This window comes from Phacochoerus africanus, chromosome 7 (genome assembly GCF_016906955.1).
Source record: "Phacochoerus africanus isolate WHEZ1 chromosome 7, ROS_Pafr_v1, whole genome shotgun sequence".
In the NCBI taxonomy this organism is placed as follows: domain Eukaryota; kingdom Metazoa; phylum Chordata; class Mammalia; order Artiodactyla; family Suidae; genus Phacochoerus; species Phacochoerus africanus.
The window spans coordinates 33323867-33342699 of NC_062550.1; the positions used below are offsets into that span (position 1 = coordinate 33323867).

Genomic DNA, 18833 nt, shown 5'->3' on the forward strand with positions numbered 1-18833 from the left:
ACAACGGTGGCTACTTGAGGGGGTTATTACTATGGGCTCAGATGCTCAGGATATTACTTGAACTTTTTGTATGTTAAAACAAAAAATATTAGTTATGTAGACATTAATGAAAAATTATTTGGGGGGGTCAAAGGAGATAATCTTTACACCTTTATGGATAATACAACTGAATAAAAATTCCATTACACAACACTGTCTTCCTTCAAAAACCTGCTGCATTACCAGGCTTCAGGTCTTCACCTTTTTTTTTTTTTTTTAAAGTTCTTTATTTCAGAGAATTTGAAACATGTAAGAAGTGTAGAGAGATTAGTATATTAAACCCCCATGTACTGCAATTGCTTTGTCTCGGCAAAATGAGATAACAGGGATTAGGTTTGTCCTCTAGCCTGGAACAACTAAAAATACACTGAAACAAGTTTGGAGACACTGGACATCAGGCAATGAAGGACAGTGATGGCTGAGAAAGGTAGAACAAATGAAGCGAGCCTGATTGCCCGGGCTTTGTCTAGAGAGTAGTTTCAGGCCTTGCAGCAGAGAAGGGAACCAGTGAACGTGGCTGCTCATTGTGGACTTGCTCTTCAAGGACCAAGTGAACAATGAAAGAACACACACCATTCAGAAATGTTCCTCTTGTGTGGGTGGGCAGAAATGTTCTTATTTAGAGGCAAGCAGAGGTCAGGAGCAAGTCCCAGTCATGAGTGATGGGAGACAAAGCTTTCTATCACATCAACAAAAACTAAAATGGTCCTCTTCCCCCGCTATACCTTCTGTCCATGCTTCAGCTTCTGGGAAGAACAGATAAGAAACACCAAAGGATGCATAAACCAAGGTTTGAAAGTACTATAAGGCACAAACCTGATGATTTTCTATGCCTGTTTCCTATGATGCTCTCTTCTAACAAATAAAACAACACTTAAAGATTGCATTGAGGAGTTCCCGTCGTGGCGCAGTGGTTAACGAATCCGACTAGGAACCATGAGGTTGCGGGTTCGGTCCCTGCCCCTGCTCAGTGGGTTAACGATCCGGCGTTGCCGTGAGCTGTGGTGTAGGTTGCAGACGCGGCTCGGATCCTGCGTTGCTGTGGTTCTGGCGTAGGCCGGTGGCTACAGCTCCGATTCGACCCCTAGCCTGGGAACCTCCATATGCCGTGGGAGCGGCCCAAGAAATAGCAACAACAACAACAACAACAACAACCACAAAAAAGACAAAAAGACAAAAAAAAAAAGATTGCATTGAAAAGAATGGATAATCATAAACTGATCTCTTCACACCCTTGCTTATATGATACAAGACAGAAAACATTGCTGTTAAAAATATGTTTTGCTGCTTAAGGAAATCAAATCTCTAGAGCAGCCTGGGCCATAAGCCTCTTTGCAGGTGTATTCCTTAAACTTTATGCTGAATTTATAGACTCACATTTCTCTCCTATTTCTAGATAATCCTACAGGAGTCATCCCTAATGTATTTCTTCTTTGTGTGTCTTCTCAAAGTCTTTCTGATACTATTTTGTGACATGTGGAACCACTTAATAAGCCAGGAGCTTGGAGGGATGCAAATTTCAGACACAGATCCTTATCTCAAAGAACAAAGAGGAGAATTAATGTAGGTATATAAATAACTCTAATAAAAATGTGCAATAAGAAGGACCATAAGGAAGTACTTTCAGAAAGTTTTGAATTCCTAGAAGATTTTAATGGTCAAGTATTCTCCATTTTAGAGATGAAGAAACTAAAAGAAAAAAGTCTAAATGACTCGTTCTGTGACGTACAATCTACTCATGTGAGAAGGCGATTGTGAGGGGCTGGAAAGAATAGTGAACTTAGGGTGAGACAATCTAGGAATGATTTTATTTCATTTTTTTTTATTTTAATTTTTTTTCCGAGGTACAGCATGGGGACCAAGTTACTTTTACACGTATGCATTTTCTCCCCCACCCTTTGTTCTGTTGCAATATAAGTATGTAGACATAATTCTCAATGCTACTCAGCAGGATCTCCTTGTAAATCCATTCCAAGTTTCATCCGATAACCCCAAGCTCCCATCCCTCCCACTCCCTTCCTCTCCTCCACGGCAGCCACAAGTCTATTCTTCAAATCCATGATTTTCTTTTTAGATCTCAGCTAGTAAGCTCTCATAAAGGACAAATGATAGAATTTTCTCGAGCCTTAGTTTTCTCATCCATAGAACCAAGATAATAAGGCCTGCCTGTTAGGGTTGGCATAAAGATCAAATGAGGTAATTAAGAGGCTTTATTGATTCTGAGGCAATATAAAAGTGTAAACTATCACTACAATTAATTAACTGCAGAACTGTAAATGGAACTCGAATATTCTTTAAGACACTTGCCCATCACATATTAATATAAAATATTCTTCACCATTCCCAGTATATGATTTAGCAATTCATCTTCTTGCACAGAGAAGAAAATAATTATCAATCATCTGTATGTTATTTACTTGAGTTGTATGACCATTCCTCACCTATTTGAGTTATAAACAGAAAAAGGAAACAGATGCTCTTGCTATGAACTTTCTTGGCTAATTCTCACAATAACATAGGACAAGAATTTTGTCCAACATTTCTCATTACCATGTTGTATTTTCAGCCTGTTTATTCTGGCTTCTTCCTTAGAAGCAATGTGAGCGTTGAATAAAAGTTGAGCAAATAAAAAGAAAAATAAACATCAGGAACTTTGTAGATCAAACTAGTGAAGACATTCTTGAGGCAGTTTAAGAGAAGTTAAGCAATAACATCATTGTGATATTGTGTTACTTCTTTGATCCGCTAAAAACTTGTGGTAGAATTAGTTTTATATTTCTGAGTTCTCTTTCCAGTTGCTTCATGTAGCAATAAAACTAAGAAATATGTTAACTGTAAAAGCTTTTGTCCTCTTCCTCACCTCATTACAGACTCCTCCCTCTCTAGGATAGGTGAGAAAAGAGGGAACTAAGTTTATTTTTACATATATTACTGTATGATTTAAGAAAGGTATTCAAGAGGTAGTATACTGTAGTGGAAAGAGTAGGAAATTTGGACTCTGAGGTCATACGTTTCAGTTTTCCATCTGGCTATTGAGAGAACTGAATCAAGGAACCTTTCTAATCTTGGTTTCCTTATATGTAAAAGATGAAAACTAATCATAAAATACCCTTTGGATTGTTAGAGGAATTATATGATGGTCTGCAAATAAGTAAAAGATAGCTAAACAGATGTATATCATCTTAGGAAGAGAAAATAAAATCATTTTTTAAAATGAAGCACACGTTGGAGTTCCTGTTATGGCTCAGTGGGTTAAGAATCTGACCAGCATCCATGAGGATGAGGGTTCAATCCCTGGCCTTGCTCAGTGGGTTAAACGATCTGGCACAGCTATGAGCTATGGTGTAGGATGGCAGCTGCAGCTCTGATTTGAGCCCTAGCCTGGGAATTTCCATATGCCTCAGATGCAGCCCTAAAAAAATTAAAATAAAATAAAATGAGGCACATGAAGTTAGAAAGTTTAGATGGAGTTAGCAATGGGATTAATTTATAAAATATATGCTATAGAGCCCTAAACACTTGCCATGGTTGGCCTGAACTTCCTAGCTCTTGTCTCAAAGAGGGAAACATGGCAAGTCAGCAAACACAGTGTCCATCCATAAGGTCAGAAACAAATTTGTAATTTTGTGATTCTTCAAAAAGTGAAACCCACAATTACCATATGATCTGAAATTTCTAGGTACATACCCAAAATAATAGAAAACAAGTATTCAAACAGATACTTGTACACGAATGTTCATAGCAGCAGTATTCACAATAACCCAAAGGTGGAAACAACCAAAATTTCTATCAATGGATGAACAGATAAATGAAATGTGGTATATTCATAATAGGAAATATTATTCAGCCATAAAAAGAAATGAAATACTGATCCATGCTACATCCTTTTTTTTTTTGCTTTTTGCTTTTTTATGGCCGCACCCATGACATATGGAAGTTCCCAGGCTAGAGGTCAAATTGGACCTGCAGTCTATACCACAGCCACAGCAACACCAGATCCAAGCTGTGTCTGTGACTTAAACCACAGCTCATGGCAATGCCAGATCCTTAACCCATTGAGCCAGGCCACGTATCCAACTGTCCTCATGGATACTAGTCGGGTTTGTTATCACTGAGCTACAACGGGAACTCCTTGATACATGGTATATCTTGATGAATCTCAAAATGCTAAGTGAAAGGAGTCAGACTCAAAAGATCACATTATTATATGAGTCCATTTATATGAAATATCCAGAATAGTTAAATCCATAGAGACAGGAAGAAGATAAGGTTGCCAGGATCTGAGCATTCCTGTTGTGGCACAGTGGAAACGAATCTGACTAGGAACCATGAGATTGCAGGTTCAATCCCTGGCCTCACTCGTGGGTTAAGGATCTGGTGTTGCGGTGAGCTATAGTGTAGGTCGCAGACGGGGCTCAGATCCCGTGTTGCTGTGGCTGTGGCATAGGTGGAAGCTGTAGCTCTGATTACACCCCTAGCCTGGGAACCTCCATATGCCCCGGGTGCTGCCCTAAAAAGGAAAAAAAAAAAAAAAGTTGCCAGGGTCTGGAGATGGGGAGAAATAGAGAATGTCTGCATAACAGGTACAGGTTCCCCTTTAGGAACGTTGAAAATGTTTTTGAATTAGACAGAGGTGATGGTTGCACAACTTTGTAAATGTACTAAATGCAATCAAATGTACACTTTTAAATGCTTAATTTTGTTATGTGAATCTTACCTCAACAACAAAAATAATAAATACATAAATAAAACAAAGCAGAACCAAAACAAATGAGCTGTCTGGAAAAGTACAATTATTTCTAATACTGAGACCAGAAAGGACAGTCTCTAAGGAAATAAACCTTTGAACATAATGTTGAGTGGTCATTCTTTAGATTGTTCTTCAACATAAGCTAAAGTCAGAAGTTCCTGTTGTGGGTCAGTGGTAATGAACCCGACTAGTATCCATGAGGACACAGATTTGATCCCTGGCCTTCCTCAGTGGGTTAAGGATCCTGCATTGCTGTGAACCGTGGTGTAGGTCACAGACATGGCTCAGATTTGGCATTTCTGTGGCTGTGGTGTAGGCCTGCGTCTGCAGCTCCAATTCAACCCCTAGCCTGGGAACTTCCATAATCTGCAGGTGCAGAACTAAAAAAAAAGCTAATGTCCTGACTATGAAGGACAAAATTGCAAAAGATATTTTACTGGAAACCAGGGGGAGTACAGTGTTAGTAATATGGCCCAAGCTAAACTGGTATCTGACCAGAGGGCTTAAGACAGAGATAATATTAAAAACAGAGAGAAAGAAACAGACTGCCAGGTCTTAATTGCTTTTGTTTTTTTGTTTTTGTTATTGACTGTGTGTGAAGGTTTCTCATTTGCCACTACTTTTACATCAAAATATTAATCTCATACTATCCTACTTTTGGAAGTCATTCATTAGTTCAACAAATGTTCTTGAACTTCTAGTGTCAGGCACTGTAGGGGTGGTTCCTGTGCCCATAAAGCTTACAGTTCAAAGGGATAAGACAATCCAGTCAATCAATAATTTTGAAAACAAATGCATAAAAATAATCATTAACAATAAATAAATAACTATAGGTTGGAAAGATGCTAAGAAGGAAATAAGCAGGATGGTGTGCTCGCTTTTTTGTCACAGAGTGAAGCAAGGGATAGGCTCTTTCAATCACCAAAATAATGACCTATCAGATTTTAGAAGAGGAAAAAATGATAATACTTTACAACCAACTAGGGAATGAATATCCATCACAATTGAAGAAAACTATTGGGGCTAGCTGGTTTACTCTGTATCTATTCCTTGGAATGGAAGATGTGAGGCTTCTCAGAATGAGCAGTGAGAGAAACTGCCCTTCCCTTTTCTTTGGTAAGTCAAGTAGAAAGACAAAGTGAAAAGAGAACCAGGAGTCAGATAGGGAAATTGCCAATTGTCTGTCCACCAAAATTTAAGTCTCCTGGCTCCCCTAGGCAGCGGGAATCAGGACGGAAAAAACTAATGCCATGAAGTTCAAGGCAGATTTCCCATCAACTATTACTGCCCAGCGGCAGGAACCTGGACAGAAGAGGTCAAGGTACGGCTTGTCAGGAGGCAGTCCCCGGGAAAGGCGGTGGTAAGGGCAAAGAGAGAGTTGCCGGATGGAGAGGAGACAGAAAGGAAAGGGAAGGGAAGGCGCTGGCACCCCAAGTCAGAGCGCAGAAAAACTCTCAGCAGCGGGAGCTGCGCGCCGCTCAGGTGGCCTTTTCCCGCTCAGGTGAGCTCCTCCCGCGCCTCCCATTGGCTAAGGCGCCCGTGGCGCTGGGAGGGCGACGCACCCCGGTCTAGTTCAGGGTCTAGGGCGGCGCGTCACTTCCGGTAGCGCGGAGCTTGTAAAACACCCTGGAGAGAAAATGGCGGCGGCAGCGGCTTCGGCGCCTCAGCAGCTCTCGGATGAGGAGCTTTTCTCTCAGCTCCGCCGTTACGGCCTGTCTCCTGGCCCAGTGACGGAAAGCACCCGCCCGGTTTACCTCAAGAAGCTGAAGAAGCTTCGAGAGGAAGAGCAGCAGCAGCACCGGTCCGGGGGCCGCGGCACCAAGACGCGGAACAGTAATAACAATAACACGGCAGCCGCCACGGTCGCCGCCGCGGGATCGACGGTGGCGGCCGCGGGGATGGGGGTCCGGCCGGTCTCGGGCGACCTCTCCTACTTACGGACTCCTGGAGGCCTGGGCCGGATCTCCACTTCGGGCCCGGAGAGCCCCTTGGGAGGGACTGGGGGCGCCTCGGCCGCCCCCACGGCTGGCAGCAAAGTGGTCCTGGGCTTCAGCTCGGACGAGTCGGACGTGGAGGCCAGTCCCCGGGACCAGGCCGGCGGCGGCGGCGGCGGCGGGAGGAAAGACCGGGCTCCGCTCCAGTACCGCGGGCTCAAACCGCCGTCGGCGCCCCTGACCGCCAGCGAGGTGACTAACAACAACTCGGCCGAGTGGAGGAAGCCCCACTCGTGGTGGGGGGCCAGGAGGTCGGCGGCTCCCGAGCTGCAGAGCCCGTCGGGGAGAGATGGGGCGGCGGAAGACGAGGAGCAGGAGGGAGAAGACGGCGAGGACAGGGACCCGGAGGCCGAGGAGCCTCTGTGGTCCGGCCGGACCGTGAATGGCAGCCGGCTTCTCCCCTACAGCTGCCGGGAAAACTATTCGGACTCGGAGGAAGAAGACGACGACGACGTGGCCTCCAGCCGACAGGTATTGAAGGACGACTCCCTTTCCCGGCACCGGCTCCGGCGGGGCCATAGTAAGCCTCTCTCTCCGCTGCCTGCGAAATCGGCCGGCGGCCGGCTGGAGACCTCAGTTCAGGGAAGGGGAGGAATCGCGATGAATGACAGGGCGGCGGCCGCCGGGAGTCTAGACCGGAGCAGAAACCTCGAGGAGCCAGCGGCGGCGGAGCAGGGAGGAGGGTGTGATCCACTGGACTCCAGCCCCATTCCTAGATATCGTGTTAACGCTAAGAAACTGGCCCCTCTCCTGCCGCCACCGCTCGCGGACATGGACTCAACCTTGGATTCGTCCACAGGCTCTCTTCTTAAAACCAATAATCATATCGGCGGCGGAGCCTTCAACGTGGACTCCCCCAGGATTTTTTCCAACAGCCTCCCTCCCGGTGCGGCGGTGGCCGCCTCTGGTTCACTCAGGATCAATCACTCCAATCATACGGGCTCCAATCACACCTACCTGAAAAACACATACAACAAACCGAAGCTTTCTGAACCCGAGGAGGAACTTCTCCAGCAGTTTAAACGGGAGGAGGTGTCCCCAACAGGAGGTTTCAGTGCTCACTACTTGTCCATGTTTCTCTTAACTGCTGCCTGCTTATTTTTCCTCATATTGGGACTGACTTACCTAGGAATGAGAGGGACGGGAGTAACCGAGGATGGAGAACTCACCAGTAAGTATTAAGCCCTGTGGGGAAGGCAACAAAAGGACTGTTGTTAGTGGTGGGCTCTAACCGCACTGGGCATTTAGCCGAGGTGACTTCTTAACCCACTGCGCCATGGCGGGATCTCCCTATCCGAGGTGACTTCTGTCAGCAAGAATATGGCTTTAGTAGTGAAACACAACAGATTGAGTGCCTTCGTGCCATCTTTCCTTAAGAAAGAACATGATTACAATGATCGGAACGATAATGCCACAGCTGGATTTAAGGGTTTTCTGTATGATGTATTGGGAAATTCAAAACATAAAAGAACAAAATATTATAAGCAAGCCTGTTAGTAAAATGCACTTCGTGTGTGTGACTTAAATTTTCTTTTGGCCTTAAATAACCACTTGTGCAGATGCCAGTCCCATTACTCAACAGTTTGGAGGTATTTTGATTGTGCAGGAGCATAATAATGCACTGGAGTTTTTGTTTTTTTGTTTTCCCCAAATGAGTTGTGGTTTTAAAAGACAATGTAAGATCTCTTGAAATGGTGGTTAAATGTTTTGTTTTGTTTTATTAAGGACAGGTGTAAGTAGTCCCATAATTTCTTTAAAGTGAATGAGTATGGAAAGTAGGAAGGCACACATCTAAATTGATTTCCCAGCCCAAAGCACCTCCCTCCCACCAGTGAAAAGGGGCAGTGTAGGGGTTTGCAGTCAGATCCATCTGGATTGGTTTCCGGGCTCTGCCTTTCACTTGCTTAATGGCTGTGGGCAGGTGTGTTTGCTCATTCATTAAGCCAGCATCATTTGTGCTGAACATTCAGGATATAGCAGTGGTAAGTCGAAGTATCCCTCTCCTTTAACATGGGAGGAAGATGAATACTGATCATTTTATGTTCTATGAAGGCAATAGGGTGGAGTCATTGGTGTACTCTACTTTAGAGGTGGTGCAGGTAGGTACTCGTTGAGCTAACCTACTAGTTGAGTTAATCTCTGACCTAAAGCAGGAGGAGGAGTTAGCCTTGTAGGAGACAGAAGAGCTTTCTGGGCAGAGATTACTAGAGGAGGAGGAAAGGTTTTGAGTTGAGCCAAGAGCCTTCCTGTAGGGTATAGTACTTTGAGCAAGGGGGTGCGGGAGCCAGAGTTGGAGTTTCCCTTGATAATCTGTAAGACGATGCTAATCTTGACTAGAATGACGCCTAGGATGATTGAAAGAGAGAAAATAAGTTTTTAGTGCATGATGGACTGCTGAATACATACTTTATCCATGTTAGGTCCTTCTCCTCTCTACCCCCTGAAACTTACTAACCCTCTTCACCCAATGTGAATTCACTGTATCATGATTTATATTTATGAAATTGGCTTGGTGTTATCAGTTTTGTTCAAAGTAGCGAATGATGTAGTTAGCAAAGAATAGGAGTGAAAATAGTGGAAGCTTTGGTTTGGGTATAGCCAATTTTATGATAGTCAAATAATAGATTATGATATTCCTTAACTAGAGGGATTAGAAGAGGACTGAAATCCAGCACTCAATGTTAATTGGTACTCTGGGAGCAAGAGTGGTATATCAGTGTCCTGCCCCAGATATTTGAGAAAGAAAAGAAATAAGGTCACGGTAGAAGTTAAATTGGTAAATGTCACATAAATGATGTTACCTATGGGCAGTACCTATCTGTATGTTTGTTTCTCTAACAGAACTGGTTTGTTCTATGAACCGGCCCTTTTACTAAAACGCTTTGCGAATACTATCTCATTGAGTCTGCCTAACAACTCACAGAGCTAGATGGTATATCCTCACTTTATAGATGAGAAAAGTGAGACTCAAGGAAGTTAAGAAATGTACCCACATTTGAACAGCTAGCAAGTGTTAGGACTAAGATTGGTTTCAGTTTTTTTTCAGGTATAAAGCCCATAGTAGGTATGGGCTTCATAAAGCCCATTTAGGTATTGTTTGTAGAGCGTTTTCTAAATGAGAGGATACCTTTATTAAGACTAAGAAAATAGAGAGTTCCTGTTGTGGCTCAGTGGCAGCGAACCCGACTAGTATCTGTGAGGACTTGGGTTTGATCCCTGGCCTTGTTCAGTGAGTTAAGGATCCAGTGTTGCTGTGAGCTGTGGTGTAAGTCACAGAGGCTGCTTGAATCCCATGTTGCTGTGGCTTAGGTCAGCAGCTACAGCTCCGATTGGACCCCTAGCCTGGGAACTTCCATATGCCACAGGTCTGGCCCTAAAAAGACAAAGAAAAAAAAATAAAGTAATTGAATACTTGTTAGAATTTCATACAGAATTACTGATGTGGACAGTTCTCAACCAAAGTGACTTATCTTTCTTGTCATTATTAAAATAAATAGTGATAAGAGACTAATATTCTCTTAGGTACTAAAATTTCAAGTGGAATAGAAAGGGATAGGATTGCTAGAGCTTTGGTACCCTCCTCACCTCCATTGGTGGAAGGAAGGAGGTTATAAAGTGGTTTGCATTTTAATAAATAGTAAATGTGAGGTGGCTTGGGTGATGGAAAGAACAGTGGGCTAATAAGTAGAGGGTGTGGGTCCTAGGACTTGTCAAAATGACCTTTGTCAAGTTCCTCAACCTCTTTGCCATATTCTTACATATAGAATGGGAGTAATAATTTCTGCTGTCTATGGGGTTGTTGTGAGGATCATATGAGTTAGTTTGTTGAACAAACTTAAAGTAATATTAATAAAGTTTAGATGAAATTTGTTGTACTCCCGGTAAACGTTACATATACGTAAAGAGAAATAGTTGCGTCATTTCTGTAAGTGATGTTTAGTAGGGTATTTCTTAGCTATTCAACATTTAATTTTTATTAAATTCTATGAAATATACATTATAGACATCGATACAGAATTTTGAACCAAAGTTTGATGAATCCTTAGATGTATTATATACTTAGCGTATTGTATATCCTAGAGGAAGGAAGTACCTGTTAGTTCAGTAAGTCTGCACACCTAACGGTGAGTGACTTCACTCCCTGTTTATGTACTCTTAATACCTTGTCATATTATAATGGTCAGCTGATGCTTAACTGTAGGGTTCATTCGTCAAATAGTGTGCTTAAGGAAATAGTTTTACTTTGATGAATAATTTCACCAGAAGATTGTAGGTTATATGTGAGAGTAAGCTTGAGTAAGCTTTTATTGGTGATCTTTTAAATTACGTATTGCATATAACAGATGAGCCTTTTAAATAGTTCCTAATTATTTGATCTTTGAAAACGTCTCATCAATACCTTAGTTTTATTACTTAAATTATTTTGTTAAGTTACTATGAGTCTCCACTTTCTCATCTGTAAAACTAGTGGGTTGGATTAGATGATGTGTAAGTTCTCTGAGGCTCTAAAGTTTATGATTGTAACTTTGAACTGCCCTACCAAAACAAAACCTTTCAAGGATCAATTGCACTAGAGCATGACGACCACCAAAAGCAAAGAGGGAGACAGAAATAGATGAGCTCTCTTAGGCTCATATAATAATTATTTAAAAGTTGTTCTTCAATTACAAAATATGTAATTTTTATAGAAGATTTGAATATAGATCTATGAAGCAAAAAATGAATCATTGTATACATCTCCTAATCTCACACTCATCTGGTGTTAAGTTCGAATAATAAATTAGAACTTTCTTAATGCTTTTCCTGTAAATAAATGCATTTATATATGTGTGCGTGCATGCATACATACACATTTTCATTCAATAGTAAAGTGCCTACTATGTGCCAAGCACTGTTTTAAGCAGCCCCAGGATATGTGGTGAATAAGGCAAAGGAGGTCTCTCTTCTCATGGAGCTTATATTCTGGTGGGGGTGGCCTAGTGGACAAGTAAATAATTTCATGTAGTGATAGTTGATAACACGAAGGTAATGATGGTAACTTTAAGGAGCTGGGGTAGATGATGTAATATTACATAGGTGGGCAGGCCTCTTAAATGAGGCGATGTTTGAATTGAAATCTGAATGATTTAAAGAAATGAGCCATTGACAGTTAGGGAGAAGAGCATGCTAGGCAGAAGTAACAGGAGGTAACCTGTTAACCCTGAGGTAAGAACAAGCTTGGCATGTTGAAGCATCAAAAAAGAACAGTCAGTGTGAGGGGGCATAGTGAATGAGGAAGAGAATGGCATGTGATGAAGTCACAAGTAGGCAGGGCCCAGGTTATAGAGGACTAAAACCTTGAAGGCCATAGAATGGAGTCTGAATTTTAAGTGATATCATACTATGCATATTCTTCAACTTTTTTTTTCCTCATTTAATGTTGTATCATGGGTAACTTTCTTTATACTAAGTTTAAAGTACAAAGTAAAAAATCTCACTCTTCACTAGTCCCTTTCTAATCCTGTAAAAATACTAAAATGTTCTTCTTTGACCCTGTATATTTTCCTCTGTTCTTACTTTCTTCTCAACCAGGATTGATATCTCTTTCCTCCCCTGCCAGTCACTCAACCCCTGTCTAATTTAGCTTTCTTTGCCTTCCATTCCTCTGTAACCTCTGTGTTTGCCAGTTACTCAATTGCCAAATCCAAAAGCTTTGAAGTTCTTCTCTTTACCTTTTTTGATATGTTCAATACATTGACAACTCTCTTCTTCATGAAACTCTCTCCTTTCCAAACTTCTGTTTCACTACTCTCTCCAACTTTTCATTTACTTGTCTGCCTCGGTTTTAAATATTGTTGGTCTCTGGAACTCTTTGCTTTTGTATAGTTTGCCTAGTCAGTTTCATCTGCTCCCTGCCTAATACTTCCCAATTTCATATTTTTACCTTAGATTTTTTTCTCCTGAGTTTTAAGCTTAGCCATTCATTAAACAATTTCTTCTGGATGTACGTACCAGAAGTACCAACACCATCTATACTCATAAGCTTTCCTTCCTTTCACCTTGTTTCTCTTGCTTTGTTCCCCGTTTTACTTAATGGCATTTCCATCTACCCAGAGCTCAAGCTAAAAACCTTGAATTTTTTGCAGGGAATTCCTGTCATGGCTCAGTGGTTAACAAACCCAACTAGTATCCATGAGGACGGGGGTTTGATCCCTGGCCTCGCTCAGTGGGTTAAGGATCTGGTGTTGCCGTGAGCTGGGGTGTAGGTCACAGATGCGGCTTGGGTCCCATGTTGCTGTGGCTGTGGTGTAGGCCAGCAGCTGCAGCTCTGATTGGACCCCTAGCCTGGGAACCTCCGTATGCCTCAGGTGCAGCCCTAAAAAGCCAAAACAATCAAACAAACAAAAAAACCCTTGAATTTGCCTAGCTTCCTTCCTTTCCTCCATCTTCCTATCAAACCTCAAACCAGTCTTAACTGGTTACCAAATCCTGTAGTCCTACCTACTACATATTTTTTGAATCAATCTAGTCTCTTGCCTGAACTGTTTCAGTAGCCTTCTAACAGTTGTCCTTGATTTGGCCTGTAACTCTTGCAGTCTGTTTTTCAGTGCAAGAGCAAGATTTCTAAAAGAAAGATGCAGTAATTCATTCAGGCTTAAAATTACTCAATGGTCTTTCCTTACTCATTGAATAAAATCTAAATTTATTGGCTAAACTGTTCATAGTGTGAGTATGCTTGCCTTTTCTAGCTTCATTTCCTATCAGTCTCTCTTATCACACTTTACTTTCTGTAAAACTGGAAATTTCTGGAACACTGCTTGGTGTTCAATAAATACATCATGAGATTTTTGTGCCTTTATACCTTTGTACATGTTACTCCCTTCTTTTGGCAGATTGTTTCTTCTTTATTAAGTGCTATTCATTCTTAAAAGTATCACCTCTGGCTATCTTCTCTCACTCCCTATCCTCTTTACCTTAGAGTTTAGCCCATCATTCTTTACTCCCATAAGATCTTATGCATCCTTCATAGCATTTATTTCAGTGTTTATAATTGTGTATGTCCACTGTGCCAGATAGATTACAACTTCTTGAGGTAATGTTCCTATAGGAGGAACTGAGTACAGGCTTTTCACTGTTCTGCCTTTGAATCCCATTTCTTTCTCAACCACATGGTTCTGAGGCCAGATGACAGAGAGAAGAGTGATACCATTGACAGGAATTAAGAATGTTGAAAAGGGATCTTTTTAAGGGAAAGGTGGCATAGAGAAAATGAGTTTATTATTTGAGGCTTATTTTTTGAGTTATGAAGTAAAAATATCCTATAGGCTATTATATAATTAAAGATGAGCAGCTAGTGCTTAATATGAGTACTAGTATGTTAACTAAGGGAATAAATACTTTTAAAATATTTGTTTCTTCTTTTAGTGTTTGTGTTTTATTTTTAAAGACAAGACCAAGTGTTACCGGGGTGGGGGGGTGTCCATAGTTTTTTGTTTGTTTGTTTGTTTTTTGCTTTTTCAGGTAGTTAAGCTAGCCAAACGTTCGAAAACTTTGTCTGTAATGAAATAGGTATAAGGATTTTGAAAAATTGTTGTCCTCATTCTTAAAAAATGAAAGCTGAGTGTTGCACTTGAAGTTTTTTAAAGTTGACTACTTTGTAAGGGAAAAAAAAGATATTCCTGGGAACACCAGTGGTTTGCATATCCCAGTTTGATGAGTTAAGAAAATTTAGTATGTGAAAATGTCTTTCATCTGAAAACTATCTCTAGCATAGTTTAAAATAAAAATCTTCAGGGTGAAAACTTGTGAATTCCCTATGAGTATATTCATGGAGCCAGGTTTGAAACATTGGCATAGATATCAGTGCTTGGATTGTTAAAGGGGCAACCTGGGTTTGAGTTTGGGCCCTTGTACTTGTTAGCTTTTATATTAAAAGCAAGTTGCTGAACCACCATAAACTTCAGTATTTTCATCTGTAAAATAGAGAAATGAGAATTAAATGCATGTAAAGTACTTGGCTCAGTACATGACACATAGTAATAATAATAATAGCAGTTGACCTTTATGTAGCACTTTGTGCAGGGGGGGGTGCCCTAAGCCTAAACAATGAAAATTGTTATGTAATCTTCATGAGGCAAGTATTCATCCCATTTTGTAGATAAACTGAGATATGGAGAAGTTAGGTAACTTGCCTAGGGTCATGAGTGCAGAGGTAGTATTTGGATTCAGGTAGTTGCTCTTAACCACTCTGTTAGATCGCCTTTTAATATATTTAAGAACATAAGGGCTGTGTATATGTTTTCCATCATTATTATTATCTAGAACATTATGAAAGATATGGATGGGTAAAGCAACTTAATGCATGAAATCCTAGAAGTGCCAGAGATAATCTGTGAAGCCCCCCAGTGTTAGAACAGTAAGTACAGTGTGTACTCACTCGACAATTAGCGATCATGTGGAACGATTTACCCTTAAGATTTTAGAGTACTAATTCATTGATATATGAGAAGGGCAATCTGCTATAATGAATACAACTTATATATAAAACCATAAAGGAGATGATACTATTTCTAATTTTTTTTTTTTTTTTTTTTTTAGGGCCGCACTTATGGCACATAGAGGTTTCCAGGCTAGGGGTCAAATCGAAGCTGAAGTCACAGGCCTATGCCTCAGCTCATGGCAACACCAGATCCTTACCCACTGAGCAAGGCCAGGGATCAAACCAGTGTCCTCATGTATACTAGTCAGATTTGTTTTCTGCTGAGCCACAAAGGGAACTCCTATATCTTTATTCTAATGCTATATTATCATTACACTAAAAATTGTTACTGTTTAATTTGGCAATCTAGCTCAATGGTAATTGTAGAAATTGTAACAATTATTGTCTCATAACTTTACTTATTTATTTATTTATTTATGCCTTTTCCAGGGCCGTTTACGCAGCATATGGAGATTCCCAGGCTAGGGGTCGAATCAGAGCTGTAGCCACCGGCCTACGCCAGAGCCACAGCAACGCGGGATCCGAGCCTCATCTGCAACCTACACCACAGCTCACCGCAATGCTGGATCTTCAACCCACTGAGCAAGGCCAGGGATCGAACCTGCAACTTCATGGTCCCTAGTCAGATTCGTTAACCACTGTGGCATGACGGGAATTCCCCTGTCTCATAACTTTAGATTTTGACTTTCATGCTCAGAATTTATTTTTAACGGATTTTTAAAGGGAACCGGTAGCAGTATATTTGGATTTTGCTGTGTTAATAATGCATGCCTTAACCTGAATCTCACATGTAATAGTTAAAAAAAAAAAAAACTTGATCTAATATTCTTTATTAACAACACTGTCAAAAATCATTTTTATTTTATTTATTTATTTAGTCTTTTTGCCTTTTCTAGGGCGGCTCCCGTGGCATGGAGGTTCCCAGGCTAGGGGTCTAATCGGAGCCATAGCTACTGGCCTACACCAGAGCCACAGCAACGCAGGATCCAAGCCGAGTCTGAGACCCACACCACAGCTCACGGCAACGCCAGATCCTTAACCCACAGAACAAGGCCAGGGATCGAACCCGCAACCTCATGGTTCTTAGTCGGATTCGTTAACCCCTGAGCCACAATGGGAACTTCTCAAAAATCATTTTTAAAGTGAAGAAGAATTGACTGGAAAGAAAGTGTGTAAGTTTTAATATTTATTTATGTAACATTATTTTTTCAAATTTAAAAGTTCTATTGAAGTGTAGTTGATTTACAAGTTTGTGATAATTTCTGCTATACAACAAACTGTATAACTGAATGTTATACATATGCACATATCCATTCTCTTTCCGATTCTTTTCCTACATGGATTATCACAGAATTTTGGGTAGAGTTCCCTGTGTTATAATACAACAGTTTTCCTGAGTTATATAGTTCCCTGAGACTGTTTATTTATGTAACATTTTATAGTTAAATTTACGTTTTACATTATTCTTTTGAAAATATATTTCTAAGAAAATTAGCTTCTTAAAAAGTTTATAAGCATTTATACTAATAGAAGTAACTGTCTGAAAATAGGATAACAGGTGTATCGTGTAGAAGCCATCATTATTACTTTTACAGTGTCTTAATTTTTTTCTCTATTTCTAGAAGTATCGAGTTAAAATTATACTACTTGTTTTGTCTGGGTAATGTAGTTATTGCTTTATGCCCATTGCTTTTTGCTTACAATCTTTTTGCAAGACGACTCTGAATTCATCTTTATAGCTATGTCGATATCAAATGTCAGGCTAACATTTAGAAATAAGGCTTGGGTACAGAACTCTGCAAGTTGAGTGATAAGTAGGCACAACAATTGCTCTCCTGCCCTGGATATATTTGAATAGAAAAAAAAAATCCTTTAGGAACAATAGACATTTTAACACATAGAGTGTCAATTTTTTTTTTTGTCTTTTGTCTTTTGTTGTTGTTATTTCTTGGGCCGCTCCCGCGGTATATGGAAGTTCCCAGGCTAGGGGTCGAATCGGAGCTGTAGCCACCGGCCTACCCCAGAGCCACAGCAACGCGGGATCCGAGCTGCGTCTGCAACCTACACCACAGCTCACGGCAATGCCGGATCGTTAACCCACTGAGCAAGGGCAGGGACCGAGCCCGCAACCTCATGGTTCCTAGTCGGATTTGTTAACCACTCCGCCACCACGGGAACTCCATAGAGTGTCAATTTTGTTTTGCAGTTAAAGGATCCTTCTATATGTATATAGGTACAACAGGAATTTGATGATTTTGGCTAATTCCTAAAAGCACTTTATACTTATAAAGAAAGCATTTTTTTTTCCTCTCTCTGTAGGAATTCATTTCGGTATAATTTTTTTAAACCGACATATAAAGAAGGCCATTGAAATTAATTAGCAGGGGGAAATCTTAGAATAATTGTTTCTTTTAGTCCCTGGGCTTTGGCTGAGAACTTTGGTCAGCCTTATTAATGACTTCCTAGGTTTAGAAGGATATCTACCACAGTATCACAAATGCCTTCTTGTTTGATTTAGCTCACTTGAAGGAACGTTAAGTTTCTCCTATTCATTCATCCATTCACTCACCCAGAAATTGTCTTTTGAGCACCTACTATTTGATACCAGAAGAGTATATACTTTGTAGAACTATAGGAGTTTCCCCTGCACACTGTCTCCCATCACTCCACTTTTGCGGTGGCATTCTCTTTTTCCTAAATTGATGCATTAGCTAGCCTTCAGAATTGAGATCTGGTTACTGTGCAACATTGTTTCAGATTTGTACATTGTGACTTAGGAAACATGACTTTAAAAATTAGTTTCTACAAATTTGAGTCTGCCCTGTGATAAAGTTTACCACAATGTGTACTCCACACAAGAGAAATAGTTTCATTTCTTACAGATAATTTTAAAAGAAAAAAAGGAAGCGACAAGAATGAATTTGTCATAAATGAAAATGTTACCAATTTGAAATGTGTATGACTGTTCAAGATGTTCTAGAAATATGCTTATGACAAGTTTTGTTTTTAAAAAATGTCATCTTAAGGGAGTTCTCATTGTGATTCACCGGTAATGAACCCAGCTAGAATCGATGAGGATGCGGGTTCAATCCCTGGCCTTGCTCAATGGGTTATGGATTAAGGAGTCCCTCGTGGCTGTGGCTGTGGTGTAGGCTGGCAGCTGCAGCTCCTATTCTACTCTTAGCCCAGGAACTGCCATATGCTGCAAGGGCAGCCCTAAAAAGAAAAAGAGGGGAGTTCCCCTTGTGCACAGCAGAAACGAATCCAACTAGGAACCATGATGTTGTGAGTTCGATCCCTGGCCTCGCTCAGTGGATTAAGGATCCGGTGTTGCCATGAGCTGTGGTGTAGGTCACAGATGCGGCTCGGGTCTGGCGTTGCTGTCGTTGTGGCTGTGGCTGGTGGCTGTGGCTCCGATTGTACCCCTAGCCTGGGAACCTCCATATGCCACAGGTGTGGCCCTAAAAAGCGAAAAAGAAAAAGAAGAAAAAGTCATTTTAAAATATCCCTTGTTTCATATTCTAAAGCTTTAAATGATAAAAGCATTTATTGAGAACTTTCTATGTGTGAG

The 18833-nt window shown here is 40.9% G+C and overlaps 1 protein-coding gene across 1 annotated transcript in view; it reads left to right on the top strand.

Annotated features, from left to right (window-relative positions):
• The first annotated feature begins 6401 nt into the window (after nt 1–6401).
• Nucleotides 6402–18833, top strand: part of LEMD3 (LEM domain containing 3) — a 61521-nt gene continuing 49089 nt past the window's right edge. Inside the window, exon 1 of the mRNA XM_047787134.1 lies at nt 6402–7954. Within this exon, the coding sequence (XP_047643090.1) occupies nt 6427–7954 (1528 nt within the window). The 5' untranslated portion in view covers nt 6402–6426. The remainder of the gene's footprint in view (nt 7955–18833) is intronic.